We start from the raw sequence: 21,907 nt of genomic DNA on the forward strand, positions 1-21,907 counted from the left end.
AGGAGCATGATGCCAGACTACTAAACTGTCAGGAGACTGGTGTATGGAAAGGAAAGCATGATCTCCCGGAGCCACCTTATACTTCCTGGCCACCGATCTGGACTCTGCAGGGGCAGTCATTGGCTTATGCCACACTTCCAAGATTAGCTAAGTCAAAGTCTCATTAAAAGGAAGCAGAGGTTCCAAAACAGAGGACGGGGAATGAAGCACCTCCGTTTAAATGTTAGAGTTAAGCTCTGCGGTAGGCAATGGCAAATCCAGCAGATCAGTTGCCTTCCTTATTACTGAGTCATATGCGGAAACCTCCTGTGTTGGAAGGCCCAGGTCCACTAGCCTCCTGTAGGCCCTCAAACTCTTGGACAAAGTCAACAATCTCACCCTCTTCAGACCCCTTCTGCTGCTCCTGATATTCTTCCTCTTCCAGCAGCCTGTGTGCTTCCCTTCTGGATCTCACCCTTGGGACCAGCCACGGTGATGCCAGATGCGGCCCTGTTGACTTCGGGACCGGCACTGATGGAAGCTCCACAGGAATAGTAGAGGACGCCGGATGAGGCAGAGTTGGCGCCTGACTGGAGTAAGACGGCACCGGAGAAGAACCATCCAACGGCACTCTTCCCTCCAAGGATTGCACTGGTGTCAAGAACCTCGGCGTCGGGAGAGGACAAATCCCTGGAGCCATTGGCATAAAAGACATGAAATTTGCCTGAGAGAAGTGCAGTGGCAAACCTCCAAGGGAGTATGTAAGCAGGGCCAATCGGCGCACCAGCAGGATTAGCCACTCTGTTAAATATGCCAAACATCACATTTAGGAAATGCGATGGATCCATACCTGGAGCCGGAAAGGCTGGATATATTGGATCCGGTACCACTGGTTCTGAGACTGCTCGAGGAGGCAGTCTAATTGGCTCTGGTTTCAGCGCCGGAGACCCTGGAGCAGGGGCGGAGTGGCCGGAGGTGAAGGTGTCATTTCTCATGCCGTTGGTGAGACTTTCAGACCTGGAGACTGATCCGGAGTCACCTGAGGAGAAGGGGAAAGAGACACTTCATCCTTGAAGTAACGTCAGAGAACCAGAGATCCCGACTTCGGTGTTTCATCCTTAGATGACTGACATCTATGCTTCCTCAACGACTTCGAGGTATACGGAGTCGACGACTTGGATCTCAACCTCCTTTGGTCCCTTTTCTGCTTTTTCACCTTGGCCATAAACAGCTTGGCCTCCCTTTCCTTAAGGTCTTTTGGATTACTGCGCCTGCATGACAAACACCCCTGGACGCCGTGGTCTGACGAAAAGCACCATAAACAATCCTCATGAGGGTCAGTAATCGACATATGACCCACACATTCCCTGTATGGCTTAAATCTGGACTTCTAGGTAGCCATGATCACTGCTACAATTACAGGTAGATCCTGCAACAAAGAAACTCCCAGAAATGGAGAGCCCTGGGAAAAACTGTTACACGCCGATGGTGCGGAAAAAAGGGAACGGACATCAGCACACTTGACGAGGTCTTCTTATTGCTCTGTTGATGTCACGCTTGGAGCCGTTCCATTGTGACGTCCTCATCGACGTTGGAGAGTTATGGAGAAAAGTTTCCATGGAATGCTGCACATGGGGGAATTCAAAAGGTGAGAAATTCACAGGCAGATGTAGCCATCAGATTGTCTTCCATAAGAGGCGCTATGATATATTAATAGGGAATTAGAGGTACCCTTGCATTGCATTGTCAGCACTTGATAGGATTAAAACACATGTAAAGATTAAGAAGTTATCATCTAACTAGCATGAATTAGAGGCTCTTTGTACAAACATCACAATGTCGAGATTTGTTTTACTCTCAAATAGTTAAATTTTTTCTCTAAGCGAGTGGTACCATTTCTTTTACGGCTGACCTACCTTTCTGGCTGCCGAAGGTCAACGTGCTCATGTGTAATGAAGGACAGCAAGAGTCATTTAGCCTCTTACAGAGGTAACTTAGTCAGTAAAGAAGGCAAAAATGTCGGGGTCAGGAATGATGCACAAAAAAACCTCTTTGCAATTTACTGTAAGGTTATTGTAAAGTGCCCTCAGAATGTCTTTATTTAGATATAACACAGATATCTTTAAAAGAAGAATACAAAATTCACATTATAATACAAGTATTAAAAAAAGTATAAAGACGCGGTTGATTATTTGACGGTTGTATAAAAAGTGGAAATTATCCACAACTTGATCCTTCTTATTAAATAACATTATAAGCTGAACACAACCAATAGTATCTTATGTATAAAAACAGACCAATACTCTTACAATACATTTTATAATCGTTTCATTTTTACTTCCTTAGAAGTTAATAGATGTTGTACGGTATATTAGTAGTTAAAAAGATCTCGGCAGGGCTCAGTGTGGACTCAATTGGTTAAGATTACGGTATGCTTGCTGTATAAAAATGGCTAGCCTTATATTTAAAACTGTGTTTTCTGGGTTCAAGGCCATAATGATGGCTTGCCTGCAGGTCCGGGCACCCAACCTGTTCCATTCAGCTTTTAGTTTGCACCTACGTTGGGAATTATAAAAAGGGCAAAGGCAGACCACATGCAGCAAAGTTTCCTCCGTTTTGCCACACCCTCTGCAGGTTGTATCTTCCACCGTACGTTGCCGGGAGGGCCGGTCTTGCAAGAAACGCCAGTCACCCATTCTGATAGCTATAAGACTACGTTTAAGATACAGAGAGTATGTACAAGACAGATACGTTGCGGGGGCTAGCCGTCTGTATGAGTTTATAAGTGCCCAGGAGTGGCTACGTTTTGCAAAAAGTGCTTTATCCATGTCTAGCGATCTCATTCTCACACATTTTTTAATAGCCATTTTAAAAGCTGACTGACTGGGGTTCAGGACCCATAGATCACTCACTGACATTTGATCAATGGCGTCCTTAAGGAGGCGACCATACGTTCCGCATGGGTTGGTCTGAGTGATTTCTAGCCAGACTAAGGCTTCTAGTGTGCATGGGTCCGCCTGTCTTAATTTATGGAAGAGCTTTAGGTAAGTGCCCACGTTTAAAGCCTCATAGTTCAAAAGCCCCATCTCTAGTCTTATCTGCGCTGGGGATGCAGACTTTGGCAGTCGGAGAACTCTTTTATAAATTCTGGTTGTGTGCTGGTTTAAGGCAGTGTTCAGTTTCCCCCTGAGTATCTCAATGCCGTAAGAAAGAGTGGGGCCAATTTTAGCTCTCATCACTTCCAAGAGTGGTGCCAGTTTTGGGCCTGATAGGTTTTTGGAGAGCTTACTTAGTGACACTGCCAGGGAGTAAAGTGGAAAGTCACTTAATCATGGAAAAGAGAGGAGCCAGTACCGAGCATTGGCAAAGTCAATAGGTGTCACGTTAGTACCCTTGCCAAATGTTTTTTAGTTACACTGCACAGCCTCCTCAGCGACTGTATACACCTTAGCTAAAGTAAATAAAGAAATTTTAAAAAAGCTTAGCAAACCACCATGGAGACATTCCACCATGTTGGCTGTTCAACTTAAAATGGTCTAAATGTGGCATGGTTTTTAATTATGAGTATGGCCACTACAAACTAAAGACAAGTGCAGCATGCTGTTCCGTAACCCATTTTTAAGTTTAGCAGTGCTTGTGAGGTAGAAGCTCTCCTCTCCTGATGAGGATCCATAGGGAACACATATGTTTAGATGTGCAGCATATGCAGTTAGTATTTCATCACTCCTTGGTGGTCGCTTACAGGAGGCACACCCTTAACACACAGTTTTTACTTAGCTTAACACTTGTGAGAACCAATCTTTACTATAGGACCGGTTTCCATCTTCAAAAATACACATGGGTGGGTTTATAAGTAGGTACGAGACCCTTCCCCAACTAAACAGAAGTAGTGGGGAGTCCCTACAAATTCTGACGTGATGTGTAATGTGCAACAAGGGCTTTTCTGTACATGGTACTGTTGTTGAGTGCAGAGCACCCTTGATGCCTGTTCTTCCCTCTAAGGCTCCTCCTAGATGAATAATTGTATATTTGAGCCCAATCAACAGTTTGTCGGTAAACTTTGCAGTATACAGGGTGTATGTAACCTGTTTCTTTGTGTGTGTCCTCACATTTACTTGGGACAGTCAGAATTCTGTCACCAAGGCGACTGCACATTCTCCTTCATTTACCTGTAAGTCTGCACACAAAGCTATAGTATTCAGTATGCCAAGTGATCAATTTAGAAACCTGTCACGAATAGTTATTTTCTTTTTCTAATGTAGGGACTGATATGAACTGATCTTCGTGTGGTGTCACCCTCTTTAGGTAGTAGTCACTTTTTATAAATCCACTGAGTACCATTCATTCATCTGCATTCGTCTGTAACCCTGTGGAAAAAGTCAGTATTATTTAGTGCCTTTTAATACAACTAAATTTAAAAACTACCCCTAATAGTTTTAAAGGGTCTACAGCATGTTGTTATGGCAAAGAACCATTCATACAAGCAGACACTCTAAATCCCTCTGTCCGAAGCAAACATGATTGTTTTGGGCTTTTTTCATTAGAAAGTGTATTTTTTCTGCTACAACTCAGAACCGGAAACATGCAATAAATCTTATAGAGTGCTGGTAAGCAGTGTGTTCCTAACAACAAAGTTTTCTTGCAAGAAAGTTTGGCTCCTCCACATTACTATTTTCCTGACACTAGTCTTGAATCAATGAAGACTTTACAAATATCCCTGTATGAAAAACATCACCTGCATAGGGAAGGGCAATCCATCCTCGCACCTATCCGTAACCCAAGAGTCTGCTTTAGCGGACTATGCCAATTTCCCTTGGATTCCTTTACCCTCACCTACTGCTGCACATTCCACGTTTTCTATTACATACACATCCTTCAGCCTTCTTATGCCATGCTTTTAATATTGGCTGGTTAGCCCTCTTTTTACCCTTTAACAGTAAGACCGATACCCCGTTCACTAAAACGCCCATTTGAAAGCTGTGCTACTGCGTTGTAATAATTATATAAAAAGTATGCTACATATCACATTGAAACATACCTTGCAGCTGTTGATCTGTTCCCGATGAGGCGTGAAGAATAAATGTGGACGCAGAGGAGGGAGAGGAGGAGCCGGAGGCGGTACACAAACAGGGGAAGGAGGGACTGTGTCTGAACGAGAACTAGGCTGCATCTGATGGACTTGGTTCGAAGGAGAAGGAGGAGGAGGAGGTGGAGAAATAAGTTGCATCTCAGTATCCAGATTAATGGGAGGTGGAGTTGTCGTCACCTGGTCTGGGTGAGAGGAAAGAGATGTAGGGATACTAGAAGGAATCTCCAATGATGTAGAGGACGGACGAGTACACAGAGAAGGCACAGGAATACCAGCTGGCAAGGGGGGAACAAGAGAGGAAGGAATCTCTGAGTTTGGAGAAGGCAGAGATTCATTAACAGTAGGAACCAGGAGGCCTGGATTAGATATGCAAAGAGCCGGAGCCACTGAGGGGGGCACAGGGTTTGTGCGAGTAGAAGGGGCTTGGGAAACAATGGAAGCGGGCACAGGATCAGCACTGGAGCAAGGAAGTGTAGGAACACATGAAAGGACTACAGTATTAGGCTGAGAGGAAGGACATGTAGGACCACAGGGAGGGGTCTTTGGGTTTAGTTGAGATGATTGATTTGTAAAAGCACTGCAAGAAGTAACAAGAACTGAAGAAGGTGCAGGAACACTAGAAGTAATTGGATCTGTGTGAGGGACAGAAGGTGGAGCAATACTAGAAAACGTCTCAGGGTCTGTGTGAGATGAAGAACGTCCACAGATACCAGAAGGATCTGGATGAGGGTGAGAAGGAGCAGAAACACTGGAAGGAGTGGGAGGATTTGGGCAAGAGAACGGAGGTGCACGTGCACTGGAAGGATTCACAGGGTCAGGGTGATCAGGAGGAGGCACAGGAGCAATGGGAGGTGTCATGGTACCTGAATAAGTGGAAGGAGGATGAGGAATACTGGAAGGAATCACAGAATCCAGATGAGAAACCGGAAGTGCACAAATACTAAAATGAGTCCCAAGATCTGTATGAGAGTGAGAGGCTTTAGGTATGCTGGAGAGAGTCACACGATCTGGGCAAGAGGCTGGAGGTGCAGGAACACTGGAAGCAGTTACAGGAACAATGGTTAGGGTAGCAGGAACAATGGATGATGTCAACGAATCTGGATGATTGGACTGAGGTCCAAGGATACTGGGAGGAATCGCAGTATCTGGATGAGAGGGAGGAGATGCAGGAATAATGAAAGAAGACATATGGGATGAATCAAAAGGAGTTACAATTGGAGTAACAAAATTGGCTGAAAGAGATGAAATAAAGAGTGGGCTGCCAGAGGGTGGTTGAGAAGAATGAGTTGTTGTGGAAGGAAAAAGACAAGAAGGAACAGACGATTTCAAAGCAGGTCCAGGAACAGAGGAAGGACTGGCATGAGGCAGCGTAGAAACAAAGTATGAAGTCAGTGGAAGAGAAGAAGGAAACCTAGGATCACATAAAGCATTGACAGGAGGTTGATGGGAGGGCACAACAGTTGGAACAAACATATGATCCTTAAGAGCAGGATGAGATTGTGCAGGAGCTACGGAAGGAATAAGGGAAGAAGATGCAGGAACAGAGCTAGGTGTCACAGCAGATGGTTTTGTGATAGGAGGAACTGGAACTAATGCATCAGGTATGGGTGGAATTGGTACTAATGAATCCGGTATGGGTGGATGAAGAGAGGAAGGGGTCACACAAAGAGTATTGGAGGTAAGATGTGCTGGAAAAGATTGAGGAGTCACAGGAGGTAGGCTAGAGGTAGGTGGTTCAGGAATGCATGGAGGGGTCAAGGGAGATGGAATGCAAGAAAGAAGTGATAGAGGATGGTGAACTAGAGCTGTTGTGGAGCCACATGATTGAGGCATTATTTTTCGAGTGGAGTGTCCACTGTCCAGTCTTTCAGACATGCTGGTTCTCATGCATTTTGCTTCTGCAGGGGGGAACAAAACATAATATGTTGAAACAACTTCTAACTGAATAGTTAATTGACAAGGCATGATGTGTTCAGTACATTCTCGTTACTAACTGCAGAAACCTTTGTAGTGAGTCAACCCTCCCCTCATCTTCCTTCGTATGGATATAGCATATATTCATGGTGCAGACATGGACGCTAGTGTTGTGTCAAAGCCTATGGAAAACCCAGAATATCTATGGGTGACTCCACAAAGACCTATGTCTCCACAACAAATATATGTAGCTACACCTTCAGTGCTTTCTATCCGGCCAACATGTGGATTACGGCAAAAAATTAGGACAGATTTGTTTTTTGAATAACAAGGGGATAGAGCAGATGGAGCAAGAGTACAAGTAACTACGAGATATAACCTGGACATAATCAGTACCTCTCTAACTTGGAGCATGGACATATTCCCAAACATGTAATTCATATAAGTGAGGAATATTACACCGTATTATGAACTCAAGTAGAAAGGAGAAGACCTGTAACATTACCCGACCGAACATGGCATTGAATGGCATTTGCAGCCAATGCCTGAAGCTTGTTGAAAGCATGAAGGGTACCAGACATGGTTGCCGAAATATTTCACTTTGAAACAAATACACATTCCACACACTAATGATGCTACCATGCTCACAACTGAAAGCGTATAGCTTCCCACAAGTCATCATCAAAATCTTTATTCGTCTTTTGCATAAAACAGATCAAAAGAAAATTCACATATAAAATACCTACATATCAGCATTATACCAATAATAAAATATTTGGGGGTAAAATAGAGAGACTCTACAAAATGTATGCTGAATATTATGAGCTCCTCGTAAATATTACACCTAACAATACACATTAACAACAATACATAAGAATAGAGAATCAATATTTGTTACGTGTCTTTAGGTGCTTAAAATATCATTCAAAGCAGCCTGTATGACTTCTGGGGTGCCCAATTCATAAAGGCAGCCCACGGCCTGTTCATGAGAACTTGTACCCAATGTTAACAAGCATTGGCATAGCCAATAGGTCTCGCCTTTGGGACCTTATAAGTGTTTAGCCATGCAACAGTTGATGTTGTTGCACCAAGGATATTGTGTTGCATAACTAAATACTTATAAGGTCCCAAAAGCGAGACCTAATGGCTATGCCAATGCTTGTTTTTCAGGATGCTGGGGCAGAGTCCCTGCTCCCTGTATTGGTGGTGGCAACATTTTTATTGACATTGCAGCCAGCTAATATTCCTAAAGTAATTAAAATGGGAAATTATACTTTAGGACTCCATTCTCACTAGGTTTTGGGCTCTGCTTGATCGATCCATATATTGCCATGCCAAACCCACAGTGGAGAAACGTTTTTTATTGGAATGCGTCATGCAGATTCGAACGGCTCTAAAGGTATTAAGAATATAAGAAATGCCCTTTCAGTGAAAATGCAGACATAGCCATAACTGCACAGGTGCTATTGCTGCTCGAGTAAAAAGCATACATTTTCTACATTACATCACACACACACAAGATAAATGCAGCATTCTCCAAAACAGGGCATACAAGGATAACTGTGATACAGGGTGACCATCCTAAATGTTTGCTTATTCAGAAACTAGTTTGGTTTGCAGAAGCACTTAAGGAAATAGAAATATTTCAAGTAAAATCCTTTCCTTTACTCTGAGAGTTGGGGACATTTTCTTTTGCTCTCTGTAGCGACATGACCACTTTTTTGTTCTCCCTTTTAGATGGGGGAAGTAATCCTTGTGAATGGTCAAAGAAAAGAAGGCCCTACTCCCATGTTTGGAAGTATGGGCTGCCATGTAGGCAGGTAATTTGCAATCCTGCATCCATCCCACTGGCATTGCAAGGTATGAGCAGAGTGACTTTTTATCAGATTCTACTAACATGATTTTGCAAACCTACTCTGCGTTATGCCTCATCTTTTTGCGGTGACTAGGTTTACAACCTGTTTGAAGCAGCTGGTGGAATTTCTGCTAGGTCTGACACGAGGATAATATAATAGGTCTGGTACTTGGAAGCTGCCTAGGTAGGACTGTCTCCTTCTTGGATATTATCATGGATAGACTTCTTAGCTGCATAGATAAGGACTAGGCAGTTCATGGCATTCTTGATGGTCTGCAGCGTCTATTAGATATGCTGGTGGGAAAAGGACTATCTTTAAAAATGAATGTCTAGAATTTCAGCTTCTTTTGGGAGAAAAGAGGTGCTACATAATAACCATTGTTACCAGAGAAGGGTAATCAGTAACCTAGTGAATTAAATATTTGTATTAAAGACTTCCAAAACAGATATTACAGAATCGTCAAGATTACCAATTAGCAACGTGAGACAGGGCAGTACCCCAAAATATAAACCTTCCCCAGTCCCACAGGTAAACTGTTGTTTATGCCGTGAAACGTACCAGTGACACATCAGCAAATTACATTTACCAGCTAGTTAAAGTGTAAAATATTTATAAAACAAAATCGGTTTCTATTGATTGTATCAACTCTAGAAACATAAATAGCAGGGTGTTATCAATGCCTCATAGTGAGATACGAAAGCACATTAGAACAAGAAAAGCAATGGTCGCGCGGCTGCGAAAGTGACACGGCCGCACAGCCGTGAAAGTGAAAGTAATAGCAAGAGATGCGGAGGAAAAGATAAGAAACGCAGATGGCGGCTGCGCGTGTGCACGCAAGCTTGAGGCCAGCAAAAGCTTGTGGGTAGCACTTTGGAAACCCCCTTACTAAAAGTCGAGCACGCAGAGCATCCGCTGCTCTAGGCTCAACCTAAAAACAGGGGGCAAAGGAACTGTCTTCTCTATGCAGTGAAAGAGAACAGAATAGAATAAAGTACTTGGTGCATTGTTGTGCAAATCCATCTCAGGGGCATTGAGTAAGAGAAGAAAACCAAGTGCCCTGATCTGGGAAACTACCAGGAAATGTAAGTCAATGGGGTGGAAGGTGAGACTGGGCACCAAGTAGCATTTGACACCAACGTTTTACAATACTGTGTTTGAGGAACAAGACCATTGTAAGTAAATATCCAAGTGCTTCAAGAGTAAAAATCTCTATTAAAGTAGAGCTTTAGTGACTATCATAAATCAAGTGTAGGGGAAGAATGATTTGGTGGGAAAGCACTAGAATGAAGATGGTGTGGTTAATAAGAAAAGTAAATATTTAAGAGAAAAAAATAATATGCAATCAGCACAAACGTATCCTAGTAAAATCTTTTATAAGGCTACTGAGGCGAATAGCCTAAAGTTTATTTATAGATATACACATGTTGTCATAAGTTCATAGGACTTATGAGGGAGCAAAGTATCAATCCTGCAAATTCCAGTTTGCAGCCAAATCATGACTGTGCAGGCAAAAACAACTTGATGCATAATCTACAGGCAAGAGAGGTGTGGCGCCGCGGCCAGGGCGACTGACGCTGGAATCTGGGGATCAGGGTTCGATCCCCGGCTCCAGCGGCAGGTCAGCCCAGCACCATGTGACTCTGGGCAATAGCTTGCTTAATCTTCCCGACGGCCCCCAGCGCCTAGAGACCCTTACGGGTGATTGTGCGCTTTACAAATGTGGATTATTATTATTATTGTGCGCTGTTTATGCACCTCAGAATGGAGATTGACACATGCTACTAGGGAATTTACACCACTCCAATGTAAATAAATTGGATAAAGGCACAAATTGAACACCTAGTGAATGCAGTACCCTGCAGAATAAGAATGTACTGTTTAAATTGGAATAAGGGCCAAAGACAACAAAAAGTAAGTATGACCGCAGAGGGTGTGTAGGGGTTCTTGCTTTCTAGTTGGGATGGCACTAGTGAAGGAGCTATAGAATGACCATTTAAATCTGAGTAGCTATCATGCTCAGAAATTGTGGGGAGGGGTACCACACGTAAAGTTTGGAGTTATCTTATTGGTTATGTTTTTTGTAAACATTTTAAACTATTGGTCTGTAATTTTGTAAAATTCACTGCAAGTTTCATATTAGTCACTCAAAGCATCCTTATATAAGAGCCCAGTTAATATAAGACATGAAAGAGATTTCAAAACACTGGAAAAGTCTCAAAGCACTTTGTTTAGTTGTTTAACACAAAAGTCTAATACAACATGCTTATTATAGGCACAATCTTTTTTATCCTGTCACTGTTGAAACATTTAAAATTACAAAATGTTACCAGATGAAATGTATTATTAATTAAAGATACATCTTGGCATGGCATTTCCAAGGCAGTGGCTGTTCTACAGGGTGCCACTGGTCATTAGACTGAGCCTTGCAACTTAGGTTCTCCTGTTGCCACCTCCATTGTACTCTATTGTGTATTAAATCATTTTTGCTAAACTATCAGGCGCCTGTCTGAACATTCACACTCAATTGTCCTCCTCCCCTTTTGCTGTGCCCTCCGATTGCTGAATCTCCTCGGAAACCAGGCAACAGAAAGCTATCCAGTCCCTACCTAAATTCTTACACATCCCTTCCTAATTGGGTTATGGTCAAACCTTCCTCTCTTAGACTGAGGGCCTCATTTACAAGGGGCCTGCGCCGCTGGAGCGTCACTTTTAATGACGCTACGGTGATGCCAGGTACGAGGCCATGCAAAGACAACCTGCATAGACTTTTAATGGCTTTGTAAATATGGTGTAAGGCAACACAGCACAAGTCTCTGTGTTGCCTCACCCCGCGTCAGGGGACTTAAAGGCTATGTATTTGGATACATCCTAGATTCCCAACTTAAAACAATCTGGGAATGCGTCAAAACCATGCGCCTCCCCGGGGGTGATGTAATGTGAAGAAATTTATTTTTCCTTGCTTTTTCCTCCTTCCGTGCATGCTGCAGTACACAACGAGAGGAAAAAGCCTACATTGATTGATTGATTTTGTGCAGGAAGGTGTCGCTTCCTGCACAATAATAATAATTTCAACAGCAAGGGTGCCTGCTTTGGCGCAAGGCAGCCATTTGTGCACCAGCGAAGTGAAAGAGGACTGGCAAGCCTATCTCCGAAATACAGCACATTCCTGCCCTTTTCTTCTGAAGCAGGTCAGCACAGCAAAGTAACTTACTATGAAGCCCTGCGTCAAAATCTTGAAAGAGGCCCTGAGTTTACTACTTGCTTCTCTAAATGACTCTTCTTGATGCAAAAGGCTCTACTGATGGTCTCCTCACTCCTCCACACTACGGTAGGCATGTATCAGGCGCTTGTTCGCTGGAGCATCATGGTGCTAAGCAACTGCTTTTGAACCACAAGAACTACCTAGACATCATCAGGTTACATCCAAAGAAATAGAAGTTTTTTACAGTTTCCTGAAACGAAGGGTGTAGGAGGCTGGCTTATTATATGGTGCACACATATTTATGTGAAGCGCCTTGCACTAATCCAGACAACCCTTATGGTGATTTTAGTGGTCTTAAACAACCATAGAACGCTCTCTAAGTGGTAGCTGTGTAAAGAAGCCTTCAGGTTTAGTCCAGAAGGAGTGTAAAGCAGCTTGTTTCACCAGTTCTAATCCTATAGTGTAGGTTAAGTGAAAAAGAACCACACAGTGTAGTTATAAAAATATGTATTTAGTATAAACACTCCGTAGATATAATCACAATACACACAATACTTCGGTAGTAGAACAGGTAAGTAGCACAAATACACAGTGGTCGGCAGTGGCAGTCCAAACGATATACTAATAAATTGGAATGCAAGCTGTGACCGAAGTCGGGCACCCCACGGAGGTCGTGTGCAGAGTGGAAACATGACGGCCGACTCAACACAAGTCAAGGGGTAAGTCGAGGTTGCAGTTTTCAAGAAGAAGGACCCTTCCCAGAGGACCCAGAAGAAACCCCGTGGAAGATGGAAGGTTGGAGAGTCCCCTCACCCATGGATGCCTAAGTAACCAGGATACCTAAACCAGGGAAGCCGGGTGCATAGGTGTGAAGTGACTTTGGAAACCGCCGTAGACCACAATGGAGGACTTCAGTGTAGAAGCCACTGGCGAAGAAGGTGAAAGAGTCTGGTTGAATCCAAGGGTGGATTCTTGAAGAGGAGTACCTGCAAGCAGTGGGGACAGAGTCTATGCCTCTCAGAAGTGACCAGGAGGCACGGAAGATCAATGACCACTGATGAACGAAGATGCAGGAGAGGCGATGGCTGTCGCTTCAGCTGTGAGGACCAGGCGACACTGGGGAAGACCAGGAGCCATTCACGAGATGTCCCACATTGGAAGTCGATAGCCAGGGGGTCGGTGTCCTGCGGGAGCACCGACAAGCTTTGGCAGAAGCGACAGTTGAGGAAAGTAAAGAAGGTGCATTGTCAAGACCAGCAAGGTCCAAGGGACTCACCAAGTGCAGGAGAGTCAGAGCAGGCCCCGAGCAAGCAGGGGATCCCACTGGAGTCAAAGAAGACCCTCAAGAGGAACCACAGGCCGAAGGCACAGGAGTCGCCGGAGGACCTTGAGCAGCTCACCAGAATGCAGAGGATGTCGTGAGACAGAAGACCTTGGTAGCAGGAGATGCTGGAGGTTGGAGCTTCTTGGAGCCCGAAGATCTCTGGAGAAGAGTGTCAACAAGCCTTGGCAACGGCATGTCGGCATGGTGCACAGGGGTACTGCTCCAGCAGTTACTATGAGGGATACTGGTTTCAAACATGCTGAGAAAACAGTGCAGGCCCCAAGTGAGTTGCAGAAGCACCACCTTTGTTGCTTTTCATTTCAGAGTCCGTAGGACATCCGGAGCAGCAGACTGGTCAGCTTAGTTGCGCTGTCTGTGGATGCAGGGGAATGACTTCTTCATTCCAAGGGAGATCCTTCGGGTCTCTTTGATGCCCACAGGCCTGGAAAAGAACCTGGATGGAGCACAGACACAGATGACGAATAAGACAGGCATGATGAAGAAACCAGGAGCAGCAGGAGTCTTCCAGATGCAGTCTTGCTTCCCAAAGAGAAGTCTAACGTGCTCAGACGGTTAAAGATGAGGTGTTTTCGGATCTGAATCTTGTCCCATGATAAATCTGAAGAGCCACCCACGGGTAAGCCCTTAAGTACCCAAAGTAAAGGGTTGGGACGATTCAGGGGTCCCTCCCAGAGGAGGGGCTGGACAGAGGGGAGTAAACTCCCATGTCCTTTGTCCAGATCCACGGCTTCTGATCGCACGCACCAACTAAAGAAGTTTTCGAGCAATGTTTACTAGCGAAGGGGAGGAGTGCACTCACATCTCGACATGATTGGCTTCTGCATATTTATCGCCTCAAAGTGTCTGCACCCCACTGTTGGATTGAAATTTTACGAATGGAATACTTATGAAGGAACTTGTCACCTCGGAGATGGATAAAAACATGGAGAGGAGTTCATGCAATATCGACAAACTCATCTAAAGGACAATTTTCAGTTGATGGATGGAATTAGAATGCTATCTCATGCAGAATTCATGTAAACGTTTAATTTAATTCATGTAATTCATTTAATTTATGACACCGTACACTGCATGTAATTCATTTAATTTTGTGACACTGAACGTTCTTGGTACACTTATTTCATTCAGTTGTTAAACATTGCATTTCGATAATTGTTCACTGACACTGGGAAAATACAGAATCTGCAAGAATGACTTCGGGTATTTGGGTGGGGCATCGAAAGAGCATTGTGGGAGGTGTAGTTGCTGATTAGGGCTAGAGGGCACGAAGAGTTTAGTTAGCGCGGGATTAAGTTTTAGTGGTTTGTTATCGCGAGAATCGGGCACAGGGAAAAGGTGTACTTAAAGGTGCAGAGGGATGGTTTTGAGACATAGGCGGAGCTATGGAATGATGAATAAGAGCAGGAACCGCTTATGGCGGAGCTGATGAGGTATGGGTTGCAACAAAGAGGAAGGGATTTGAAGAGCGAGGGGGGTTTAGGTAGTACACGGGTAGTAACTACGTTAAGGGTGGAACAATATGGGTTGGTTAAGGAATGATTAGGAGTTTGCATACGGGCACTTTTGGAGATTTTGATTACATAGTTTACTTCGATTTGCTGTAGCGGGGGAGGAGGGAGCACCTAATTTACAGAGCAGCGCGTTTGTGGGTTTTTGAATCGGAATCAGCCATATGGGCATTTGTTTTGCACATTTGGGTTAGAATGCTTACATGGATTGGTCAGCTGAGTTGTTTCTTTTATCTATTTTTTAGAGAAACCCCTGACGAAGAGCCTTATGGGCTCGAAATGCATTGGGTCAATTTACATCGTGTTCACTCTATTTGACTTACCTGTATAAAACGTACAGTTGTACAAAGCTCCCAAAGGCATACAGCTGGAAAATGAAAAGTTTAATAAAAGATACAGGCGCAAGTACACCGTCTCCGATGTGATGATTTGAAAAAGGTCAAGTTAACAAAATGAACTGGATAAGTGTAGAGAATCATTATTTAACTGAGGAGTACTGAGATAAATTGGTTACTACGGGGAAGAACCCCATCCATTGCAGTGCGACAGTGATGAGCACGAGATGCGTGCTCTACTTTGTTCTATAGAAGCAAAGGTTGGCCATGTTGATCTGGATAGTTAGGCATAAATCAGCATTACTTTGCCTCCTCCTTGTTGCGTTATCCTCTCAATAAATCCCTGCAACAAAAAAGGCTAAACTGCTTGCACCCACACAGGATCCATTCAAAGCACACATTCTTCCTAAGGGAATGCTAATAACTGACTTCTTCCTAAGTTACTTCCTGATTAATTAATAGAATGTTTTCTTTCCCTGGGTTGCCCAATGACCTGAATCTCTTCCAGTGGTATCATATGGCTTGCTTATTTTCCTCTCTCTCCCCCTTACCTGCCCCATTTTGATTACCTGTCACCCAACCGCGAAGTCTAGACTGCCCACTTCAAGAGGTCCCTTTTTCTAGTGGCTCCTCAACATGTCAGCTGTTTCTGCTGTGTAACGGACTTACTTGCTGGTGACATACTGTTGTGGTCCCTTCCCTCTCCGCTCATTCCTCCAGTACCTTCATCCACCTCTTCTATTCTGTCTCCCACCAAAAGGGACTTCATCTGTAGTCCAACCATATAGGCTCAAACATACTTTTCGACTCCAGACTAACCAAACTATGGTAAGAGCTACTCAAGACTCTCCTAGACTTAATAGACCTACTGCAGTATTTCATGTTTGTGGTAAGGCTATCACCTTGATGGTGGACTCTGGTTCCATGTACACGGTTATTCCTGAATCTCTTTTTTTAGCCACCTGAGAAGGAGTGTCTCTATCGGACACGGATTTTAACCCGGTACGTTATCAGGGCCAGTCAATAGATGTTTTGGGGTACATTTCCGGTCAGATGATTTTCAACTCACGCACTACTCATGGTAAGATTTATGTTGCCAAAGAGGGTCTACCAATCCTGGGTTGGATGCACCAATATGACCTACACATTGTCATCAATCCCAAAGCCAGAAATCAAATCATGGTAGTAGAAGACGAAGTACAGGTTGAAGATATCCTTCAAGATGCTCACAAAGTGTTTGAGGACAGACTTGGTTGTGTCAAAGGTATCCATCTTTGCAAACTTAGAATAGCAACAGATTGAGTAAAAAACTCAAGCAAATAGAGTGACAGACAGACCTGTTTGTGAAACAACAGAGGCCTTTTATTCATGCCCTGCCAGGGGACTCCGCCCACACGGGCACTGGCTGGGTGATTGCCTCAAATTGTAAAGCGCTCGGATATCCTTCGGGATCAAGTTCGCGCTATATAAAACCTTATAAATAAATAAAAAATCTCTATTTCCCCAGACTTGGTACAATACCTGAAAAGAATCCACTAAATCTGGAATAGATTGCAACTTTAAATCTCTTGGCCCTACACTTTCGAGAATGTGCATGCTCTGAATCTGTATTACACTTTGAAAAATAAGACTCCATCAGAGTATTTTATGAGCACTGCATGTGCAGTCCAATGCTGGTATCACTTTCAGAGCAAGACTAGATAAGCGACTGGCCTCTTATCTCACTCTGATGCACTGTTGCTTCAGAATAATCTAAATACTAAGCAGTAACCAAATGAGATGCAATCCAGATGATGTATTGAACGAATTACTTACCTCTGGTAACGCATTAACTAGTAGGGACTCTATCTAGCTGCAGATTACTTACCTTTAAATTTCCCAGATGTTACGCTGGATCGGGAAATTCTGCTGAGCAACACCCTTTGCGTGGGTGGATCTATTCGGCTCTGCGTGACGTCACCGGTTAGGACGTCGCTGTACCTATATAGGCGCCATCCAGTCGAGTAGACGTCAGTTGTTTTCTTTCCGCGCCAGTGGTGCACCGATCTGGGTTGGAATTTTCCCAACTTCGTGTGCGAGGATATTTTCGAGAAAGACAGGGTTCAAGCAATGCGGTGCCTGCCGCTGCATGATATTGGTTATCGACCCCTACCTCATCTGTCTCTGGTGTCTCGAGCGTGACCTCGATTCGAAGTCGCGCTCGGACTGTCGAGCTATGGCTCTGAAGGCCTTGCAGGAGCGGGCTATGAATCTCCATGCCTGCCTGACAGTCAACACCGTCCATTGGGACTCTGCGAAGGGCCCGTTCCTGATCGAAAAAGAGGAGGTCCCTGGACTGCTCCTGGTGGGAAGAGGCACAAGAAGAAATCCAAGCAGACTTCATCTTTGCCTAGACTGACGTCCGTCAAAGAAAGAGGTAAGGAGCACAGACGCTCTAGATATGGTTCTGAGGAGCCGGAGCCAGGTTCGACTAAGAGTCTCTATCACATATTTAAACTGACCCTAGAGTAATTCACCACTGACCACCATCCATCTCTCTCTCTCTCTCTCTATATATATATATATAAGAAAGAGGTGACTCAAACAGATATATTCATCAAAGAACAAAAATATATTTCCACTACAACGTTTCAGCTTCCTCATCTTCAAGTATATATATATATGATCGTTTTTACTTGCAAATTAAGACCCTTGATTTGAATCCCACGGAGTCGGTGCCTGTTTTTCGAAAGGATTGTGAACACAGGATTGGGTGTATATATGTATATATATATATATATATATATATATATATATATATATATATATATATATATATATATATATATATATATATATATATATATCCAAAGCTGCATATCCTGTTGTCAATCTCATTTGCACTCTCCTTAATGTTAATGTTTCTCTTACATTTGTACCCTATCCCTGATGTTAATACACCTTACCTGTATTTTCTGATTGAGTCTATTATTATATTACTCCTTCTTCTATACCAACTTACCTTATTACCTTACCCACCCTAAATCTGTAATCAACCTTACGGCATAATTACTATAATTCAACATGTGCTATATTTGACCAGTGGCCATTATAAACTGAAGTGAGAGTTATTCACAAGTAAATATGTATACTCCATCTCCCTAACCTTTTTCATTTACAATCATTCTACATGTATGTATGAACTGTGTCAAAATTAATTTCAAAGCCACCTGCACACTTCCTGAATTGAACTGCAAATTGTTTTGCCTTCCACCTATGGTTCTATTGGTATTGGAGGCCTCGAAAAATCTACTTGGCTACTTACTATGGTGAGTCAGTTTTTATGAGGATGACAAGAAAAGAACAGGTGTTCTGTTCATTTAGAAAGTGAATGCGCAATTAAGACGCCTTTAAATCTTGTTTTCATCCTGACACATTTGTTGTCTGTTCGAGGACTGAGGTCAATGTCAATTAGTTTTTTCTATATTTATATCTAAAATTAGAGGTTTTTGTCAAGTGATCTAGCTCACAATCATGGTGAAACAAAAGACTGCAAGATTTTTTTTCTAACATATTTAAACGGCTTGAAAGTGACTAGTACAAATAGTTCAAAATATATTAGGAATTACGAAAGCAAATTTTTTCTGTAATTGAGATGTGGGATGCAAAGATTTATATAGGAGCAAACCAAATAGAACACTTTACTTGCTGATGTGCAAATGACAAATATTTGTAGAAACTCCATTTTTAAACATTCTACACTATACAGTTTCATCAGTAAAACCACGTCAGTGGGAAATATGCAGTCCATTTAAATGGAAAATGATTGCAAATGAGAGTGCTACCACTTCATGCGTTAGGTATGTATTTATTTAAAAGTGATCGTTTTTCAAAATGATTTGTATTGTATTGTATTGTATTGGCATTTGTATAGCTCATGGCTACCTGGAGGGAAACATCCTTTACAACGAAACTTTTACAACGCAGTGCTTTTACAACGCAGGTTTTACAACGAAAACCATTACAACGCATTGCACTGGGGGGCGCTCTAGGATAGGGAATATTTTTATTTTACTATCCAACACCTTCCCTACTATCCACGGGGACTGGAGTTGGAATAGTAAATTAAACTATTCACTATCTAGCACCCCAAAGCGCTATGCGTTGTAACAGCATGCGTTGTAAAAACTGCGTTGTAACAGCATGCGTGGTAAAAGCATGCGTTGTAATGTCATACATCCCTACCTGGAAGCATCCCAGCGCTGCAGACGTAACTTAGAGGGCTGATCTCTTTATGGGAAAAGCCAGGTCTTTAATTGTTTTTGGAACTTCAGATGGTTCATCTCGCTCCGTAGATGTAGTGGGAGGGCATTCCAGAGTCTGGAGGCATTGAGTGAAAAAAGCCTTCAGCCACTTCTGGCCTTCTTGATCCTAGGGACCACAGCAAGATGGAGTTAATTTGATCTGAGTTTCCCGTTTGCCCTGTAAGGGCGAATCATAGCATTTGTAATTAAGGGTCCACTTCCATTTAGCGCCTTGTCGGCTATGCAGAGAGCTTTGAAGTTTATTCTCTCCTGTACTGGAAACCAGTGGAGAGAGCGCAGAGCAGGTCTTGCTGAGCAGCGGTTGGGGGTGTCAATGAGCAGCCTCGCCGCACAATTCTGTATGACCTGCAATTATTAAATCACCTCCTTTGGGGCACCTAAATAAAGAGCATTTCCATAGTCCAATCTGGACAGAATTAGGGCCTGGGTCACTAGTCTTTTTGCTAGCAGGGGTAGGAGAGGGAGGATTTTACGAATAATTCTCAGTAGGCCATAGCATGAAGCGCCCGTCAGCCTCGCCTGTGCTTTGAAGGTGAGGTTCTGGTCGAGCCAGATTCCATGGTTTTTAATCTCTGTTTTGGGAGTCGGCAACCGGCCCATGGAGGAAGGCCACAAAGTTTTTTGAAAGGAACTTAGTGATTTGCCAAGGATCATGAGCTCTGTCTTCTCACCGTTGAGTTTCAAGTGGGAGAGACTCATCCATTTTGTGACTTCCCCCAGGCAGAAAAGGAGACCATTATACTGTTGGCTAGGATGGCTCAGGGATATAACCAACTGTGTATCGTCGCAGTATGTCACCATTTGGATCCCACTTCTGCCAATGGGGCCATGTAGGCATTAAAAAGGGTGAGACTCAGTGAGGAGCCCTGTGGGACTCCGCACTTTAAGGGCATGGGCCGTGAGTTGGTATTGCCCTGGAAGAACTGGAAGGATCTCCCCTCTAGGAAGGTCTGAAGCCATAATAAGGCTGTTCCCATCACTCCTACACGCCTGAGGCGGTGAATCAAGACACAGTGGTTTGAGAATCCTTCCAGCGATAATGCTGTTAATGAACTAAGAGGCAAGTCAGCGGTCATGTGCATCCTGTGTGTCTAAATTTGTAATATAAATGGAACAAAAGTTTAGTTTATTAAATTAAACAAAAGTGTTTTCGTACAGCAGACATTCTGAACTTGCACATTTGAAGGTGATCTCATATGTGATAAATAAGAAAACAGCGGCTCAGTAAAATAAATATTTGTCCAGGATAACATAATTTGAAAACAGTTTATGGGTCAACAGCATTAATGAGAAGATTATTTAAGTCACTTGAAATGCATGTCTGGTAACAAGCCTATAATTGTGTGATATATATATATATATATATATATATATATATATAGAGAGAGAGAGAGAGAGAGAGAGAGAATATGAATACATAACAGGTAACAGTGTAATATTATCCAATATCACCGTTGATGGCTTCTGGCAACTCCATAAATCACACGGTCGAAGGCAGTGAGTTATAGGTTTTAAGTGCAGTGACCTTAGATATAAGGAAACGTATATCTGTTGTAAGTTGTGCTAGCACCAGCTCACATATGCTGCAATGGCAGGCTTGTAATCACTATTTGAGTGGTCTCTAATGGGTGGCATAATAAATAATTCAGCCCATGGGAGACCCCTGGTGTACCTACGCCCTGGGTACCTTAGTACCATTTACTAGGGACTTATAAGGGTACAGCAGTACCCAATCTGGAGTCTACTTAAGTACTCACAAGATCCAATTTAGGGAGGAAGCACAGAGAATGGGGTTTTGATTAGCAGGATCTCAGTCAGACTAGTCAGTAAAACATAATGGCACCAGCCAAAGTGGGGGTGACCATGAAAGCAGATCCTAATTTCCTACACCGTGACAATGTGAAGGCGCTGTTGAGTGGTTTTGGGGTTGTTGATGATGCTATGCGTATTTAATAAGCAAAAACAACAGTTGATGGACAGAATGCAGAACAATGTCATACATTCACCCCAGTACAAAGATCTGGGCCTAAATCCATTGTTTTTTTGCTCACCATGCCATTCCAGTTTGAACCCAACCATTTGCAAATCAGTCTTGACCCCGTGCCTCATGGGAACAGTCCAGCCTGAACTGGGTCAGACTGATTTGCATATGGCCATGTCTGAACTGGGGTGGTGGAGTGAGCTAAAGAATGATGATGGATTAAACCCAGATCAGTTGACTGGGGTGAGTGTTTGATTTGCTCAAGCGCTCCGTCCGTTATCCCCCTTTGGTATTGATGCATATTTCATAGGCATACATGAAATATTTTACATATTTCACAGTTTCTTGCGATATATAGGTTTATACCACTGCATTTTGTACAACAAAGCACTAA

General features: G+C 43.3%; 1 protein-coding gene across 2 annotated transcripts in view; it reads right to left on the bottom strand.

Moving 5' to 3' along the window:
- The window catches only part of LOC144792572 (uncharacterized), a 283,419-nt gene that overhangs the window by 136,951 nt on the left and 124,561 nt on the right, over nt 1-21,907 (bottom strand). For both annotated transcript variants that reach the window (XM_078667671.1, XM_078667670.1), the window contains exon 4: nt 5,018-6,966. In XM_078667671.1, coding sequence (XP_078523797.1) covers nt 5,018-6,966 — 1,949 coding nt within the window. The remainder of the gene's footprint in view (nt 1-5,017; nt 6,967-21,907) is intronic.

The sequence above is a fragment of the Lissotriton helveticus genome, chromosome 11 (genome assembly GCF_964261635.1).
Source record: "Lissotriton helveticus chromosome 11, aLisHel1.1, whole genome shotgun sequence".
Classification (NCBI taxonomy): Eukaryota; Metazoa; Chordata; class Amphibia; order Caudata; family Salamandridae; genus Lissotriton; species Lissotriton helveticus.